The sequence below is a fragment of the Octopus bimaculoides genome, chromosome 29 (genome assembly GCF_001194135.2).
Source record: "Octopus bimaculoides isolate UCB-OBI-ISO-001 chromosome 29, ASM119413v2, whole genome shotgun sequence".
NCBI lineage: Eukaryota > Metazoa > Mollusca > Cephalopoda > Octopoda > Octopodidae > Octopus > Octopus bimaculoides.
Window position 1 is genome coordinate 8,151,145 of NC_069009.1, and position 6,913 is coordinate 8,158,057.

General features: G+C 29.6%; 1 protein-coding gene across 1 annotated transcript in view; it reads left to right on the forward strand.

Moving 5' to 3' along the window:
- Positions 1-6,913, forward strand: part of LOC106872354 (myosin heavy chain, striated muscle) — a 99,292-nt gene that overhangs the window by 68,064 nt on the left and 24,315 nt on the right. Inside the window, 2 exon segments of the mRNA XM_014919319.2 lie at positions 4,799-4,855; positions 6,712-6,798. Coding sequence (XP_014774805.1) covers positions 4,799-4,855; positions 6,712-6,798 — 144 coding nt within the window.

Consider the following 6,913-nt stretch of genomic DNA (forward strand, 5'->3'; position numbering starts at 1 on the left):
TAATTTTTCCACTTAAATAATTTGATGTTTACTTATAAACATTTAATTCTTAAATTTAATTCTTAAAGCAGAAAAATTACCAGAAAAGCCATTTCTATTCACTTTTTTCAAATATATAATATTGTACCAAGGATGTTCTATTTCTTATTCTACAATATATATATATACACACACACACACACACACACACACAGATATTTGTAACTGAGGGTATAACATACAAATAGGTGTACATATTAAATAAAAGAGCACTCCATGTTATATGGAAATCTACATTCATAGTTAACAACTCAAATCTAATTTAAATCATAATCTGTTCTAGAAAGAGAGAGAGAAACAAACATGTGAGAATATAGAATATAAGCAAATAGACATGTACATACATACGAAAGCAAAAAGCAAAAAGATTATATAACAATAAGAAGCATGCTGGAATTATCCCAGCTTACTCAACAGTTTAAAATATACATACAAAAAACTAGCTACAATGACAAATGCACCAATATTTTAAACGCCTGTAAAGAACTTTCTAAAGTTAATGCAACATTGAAGGTCAAGTTTATAGACATAGTTTCGTATTTTCCAAAACGTAGTTTCGTATTAATTAATAAATTTACTTTAATAATTCTTCAATATTTGCCTCTAAAAGTTTCCCCTTTCTTTTCTTATCTTATGCCAATTTTTTGCTTTTACTTTCCATTTTCTTCTTTCATTTCAATCTATTCTTCCCCTCTTCATATATCAACATCTACCTTTTCATTGTCTTATATATCATTTCTGTTTTCTCAATGTTTTCATTCACATTTCTTGCTTTTTTCATCGCAATCTTTCAACTTTATTGTATTTTCTCAATCTATTCTGGTTCTTTTTCAAATATTTCATTCTAGGACTATTTTCTTGAATGTTCTTAGAGATTTTTCTATGTAAACCATTTAAGAAGACATATTTCATAATGAGACTCAAGAATAACAAGCAATACACCCTCCCCACACACACACACATACATGTACAAACATATATGTATGTGCATTTATATGATAATATTTACATACATATGCACACATATATACATATTTACATATATACATACTTATATACATGCAGGTATCATATATATATTTACATATATACATATATGATATTTATACACATACATATATATACACATATTTATGCATATTTACGTATAAGAAAAGGGAAGACAAAGGGAAAAATGATTAACTTATTAGATTCATTAGCATACAGTTGTTTTTGCCATAAGATGCAGTGGGCTCATAGTTGACTTATAGCTTCATCAGAGCTTAAACAAAATATTAGAACATATTTACACACACACAAACATATGTATATATATATATATATATATATATATGCATATTAACACACACACACACACACATATATATATATATATATATGTACTTATGTATGTGGATTAACATTTTTATACACAATATATATATAGAAAGATATATGTATATATACACACACACCTTTGTTATATAGACAACCATTTCTCTATATACCAATGGACCTCCTCTTAATAGCCATAGATAAGATTTGATTTAATTATATATAATTTGAAAGAAATTCAGTTTTGCCTTCACTAACATCTACAATTTTTTTAAAGCTTATTTTTCGAGTAGACAGGAATGCTTTAGGCTGTCAGGAATGTTTCTACTTGATAAGAATAGTGTAGCTTGTGAGGAATTTAGAAATCCTTGTACATATATGGCAAAAGCATTCAACAGATAACTGGTTTTAGATGATAGTAGTTTTAGGTACTTCAAAGCATTAATATAATAAAATACTACACATAACAATAATAATAATAATAATAATAATAATAATAATAATAATAATAATAATAATAATAATAATGAATAAATAATAAAATAAATAATAAAAATAATAATAGTTATATTATTGTTATTATTATTATTATTATTATTATTATTATTATTATTATTATTATTAAAATGTGAAAAACTTCAATATTTTCACTATCATCATTGTCCTCTTTAGAGTTTTTAGCTACAAATACATGTGGTAGCATGTGCTGTTTCCATGATTCTAGAAACGGAATATGTCTGAGGAAATAAATGAATGAATAACAACAGCAACAATATCTTTATTTTCTATGAAAATGACATTTAAGGGAGGTTACATGCATAATTTGTAACACACTGGGAATTTTACATTGAAAGTAAGATATGGAAACAGTAAAAGGAAGGCAAATAACATAATAAAAAGCAAATGGATGGCAAGATATACAATAGCAATAATAATGTAGTTATAATAATATAATGATGATGACTGTTATGGCAATTCACGGTGTGATAATAGACATATTTCTTCAACTGTATTGTGTTGAAAATATCAACTTTCACTTGCTCAGTGTCAGGCAGTGTTTGATATTTACACAACAGACAAAAAAATATTCTTTAAAAAAAATATTTATAATTATCCATTTCTTAGCTCAACTTTTGTGGTTAAGAAGTGCAGGTAGACATGTAAGAATAATGCCCAGACTATCATGTAAAACTGATTAATGTTGTATATCTGGGATCTAGTTATTGAGAGGGCTCAGAGGGAGAAAAAGTGTTCTATATGGATTAAAATGAAAAATTTCTAAAGAAAGTCATTCAAAAACAAAGCATATACAATATCCTTTAAAAATATTGTTCCTATATTCATTTAGGGTATTTTGGTTAAATTCTTTTTACAAATTGTTTTAGCAATAAATTAACATGACAAACAGACAGACAGACAAATTGACTGAGAGGCAACAGATGGAAAGAAAAAAACAAGAATTAATACTATGCCAGGGATACAAAATTGAATAAAATTGTAAATTTGTATCTTTGAATGTTTATGTGTTCCCTAGAAATTAATAAAATTGTTCAAGATTTCCTCCACAAAACAAGAATTCAGCCATATTTGCTTAGGACAGCTGTTATTCTATTTTCGTTAAATTCTTCTCAAGCTGATTTAATAATGAATCAATGTGTCTGAAAACAGATGCGACTGATAAACAAACAGGTAGACAAGAATATAAATGCTATTTATATTCCAACCAAAGTGTGTCTTTCTCAAAATAGCAAAGTTTCTTACTTCCATTAACACACTTATGGTAACACCAAGATCCACACCTCATTAGCGCCTACTACAAATGCTATTATTATTATTATTAGTAGTAGTAGTAGCAGCAACAGCAGCAGCTGCAGCAGCAGTAGTAGTAGTAGTAGTAGTAGTAGTAGTAGTAGTTTCACTAAACAATTGACTGTTCTTTCTAGATAAATAAACAACTGTGAAAACAATTGCACTGTTAGGTGATGAAGAGGGTGGCTGTTGATGATAGTATAATGATGACGACAATGAAACGGGATGAAACATAGATCATAGTCAGTGATATATCTGCAAAAATCTTAGAATAGAACAGAATAAAATGGAAGAGTCTTTCAAGATTTGTATGAAGCATTTAGAATTTGTTATCTATATGTCTACTGTAATTATTGCAATACTAATGTGATACCCCCTTCATCTGACACTCCTATGACAAGCAAAAGAAATCATAGTGAGAATACCCAAGAGTATCACTGTTTTCTCAAACATGCCTATGACTATCTTCAGAGAAAACCTACCAGAATGTTTATGGAAATCTCAAAATAAAATCTCAGTTTTGCCAATTACACGTGAAATGATGTATACTTTCCTAAATTGTCCTAATATTTAGGATTCAAAATCATCACCATCATCATCATCATCATCATCATCATCATCATCACCATCATCATCATCATCATCATCATCATCATCATCATTATTATTATTATTCACCTGAGTCATGATTCAATTCTGGCAGGAATTTGTATATAAATTCTTCACCTTTAGTTGAAGAGTTAAACCTTATAAGGTTAAACTATATATGCAATCTCCTCTTCTTTTATCTATATCAACAATCAAATATATATATATATGTATATATATATATACATACATACACACACACACATGTATATATATATATATATATATATATATACACACATATATATATACATGTATATACACACATACCTATATATACATATATATATATATATATCATACAATTATATACATATATATTATTTTTTTTAATATTATATAATTATATATATATAATTACACACACACACATAGAAATACTTGCACATATGCATGCATGTGCATACACATTGATTATAATCTGAGGTTTCTCTTCATTAACAAATACATCATTGAGTACTTTTCCTCTTGCTTGACCACTCATATCCTAACCTCTTCGTGCCTCATATTAATTTGTTATTATCATGGAATTGAAGCATTCTGCATTTGTCAATAATCATCGAATATGTGTGTGCTAACAATGTCACTGTATTGGATGATGTTGGGAAATTTATCAAAAATCATTAATAAAATCATTAGCTGGTGTGTAATGACAAAATCAGACAATCCCATTCTGGTATATTATGTTGTTGACAGTGACAGACATGACAAAATATATGTACCAACTGTGAAATGAACCTGGAATGTTCAGTTAATTTAAAATTGAATGTTTATATGAAAATGTGTGTGTGTGTGTGTACTTTACAGTCTATATGCCTAAGATTATGTAGCATCACACTTATTTTTTATAAACACCTACAAAACACAAACATATATTATACATTCACTAAATGTCTTTACTATATTACATATACATTAATACAACTTATATATTCAACACTTGTTACTATTATAACCTTTTCCTTTATTTTATTTTGCCTCACTCTAGGCTAGAATTGAAGAACTTGAAGAAGAATTGGAAGCTGAACGTCAAGCTAGAGCCAAGGTAAGTCTGCGACACTTCTATCAGTTTTTTTACCATTTACAGAACCATTCTTTAGAATATCATTGATTTTTACTTATTCCCCTTTTAATTTACTATACCTTTCATCCAAATTCCTTCCTTGTATTGTGTGTATATAATACACATATATCATGCATTTTGGCTTGGTGGTTAAAACTTAATTTCCCAAGAATGGATCCTTGGGCAAATGTGATGCACCATAGCCTTAGATAAACCAAACCCTTTGCAATGAAATTTGGTCAATTGAAGTTTCTCTAGAAAACATGAGAGTGACTAAGAACGTGGATGACCTAATGGGTAATATAAGGAATATCCAGCTGAGAGGTCAACTGTTCTTATTACACTCAATTCCCCAAATGGCCCAGCACAACTAGATATCAATATCTACTAAATTTCATTACTTCTGTAAGAAAGAAACTTCTGACAACTAGAGAAGTAATCAATGGTTAACTGCATTTATAATGTTGCAGCAAAGCTTTGTGAATTTTTCACAAAATCACCACCAGACATTAGATTTAATTAAATTTGTATTCGTCCCTATCTATATATTTCAGTGTTTCTATATTTGAAAGCCTGAAAGAATTGTTATAGTATTGTCCCAGCATAACCACAGCCAACTGACAGAAACTTATATATTTATAAATATATATATATATTGTATATGTTTGTTAATCAAACCTCCTTTTTGATAAAAATTTTTTACCAAACTTCTTCTCCTTAATGCTTCTGTCCATTTTTAGTGGGGTGTCTTTGGTGTATAGGTTTTCCTTATCTGTCTGGAAATCTTCCTCCTACTCCATTCCTCCGACACCATCAATATATATCTACCTTTACCCACATCTCTCTCCTCCTCCTTCTCCTCCTTCTCTGTCTGTCTGTCTCTCTCTCTCTCTGTACTTTTCCCCCTTCTCTTACATCTTAGATGCAATACTTTCTATCACTCCTCCTCCCTTACCTTCCTCTCTCTTAGTTCTATCTTTCTTCTTCTACCACAACCAACATACTCAATCTATTACTCCCACTAAAACCCCACTGCCACCACCACCACCTCATCACTTACACTTCTACCTCCCCTTCACTGGCAGCTCTACATCACCTGCTCACTTACGTCAGGTCGGATCTGCTGCCAAATATTTTTTTCAACTGAAGACGAAGATGATGAAGTGGAATGAAGAAGATTCGTTCTTCTTGTCATTGTTGTTGTTGTTGTTCTACTTGTTGCTGTTGTTGTTCTCTGAGTAATAAAAACTTGAAATTCCTTTCTTGGTAATGAACTCCAAACAACAGCAACAATGGAACCAGGAATTTTGGCATTATCTTATGCAGTTGCATCTTAGTGACTTAGTAAATGCTGCTAAAAATAAACACCCATTAACATTCATACACAGTCCCTCTTATATATATATATGTATATATATATCCATTTATATATATATATCCATTTATATTTATCATCAGATATTTATTTATATATCATATATGTATATATATATATATATATATATATATATATATATATATCTGTATATATATATTTTTATATCATCCAGCGTGTGCAGTGTTATATCTTCATTATGGCCAATCTTACCAATCAGTTTCGTGCTAGGGATTCAACGGAGTGCTAGGTAACAATCCAATTATGTAACCCTGCGCTCATTAGAGATAGCTGATATGGAATGAAATATGGCCATAATATATATCTGGATACATATATGCATACACACAAAGTATGATAGCAGACTCCCAATAAGAGTTAAGAGGATATTCCGTAATGTTAACTAATTGTTTCCAGAAGTGCTGAAGACTAATGGCCTTTTTTCTTTTGACTCTTTGAACAGGCTGAAAAACAACGAACTGAACTCAACCGTGAACTTGAAGAAGTAGGTGAGCGTCTTGATGAAGCCGGTGGTGCCACTGCTGCTCAGGTAAGATGTGGTGACTCTCACACTTCACTACATACAACTCACACTTTCTTGCTTTCATTCTCTGTAAACATATATATTATATATATATATATATATATATATATATATATATATA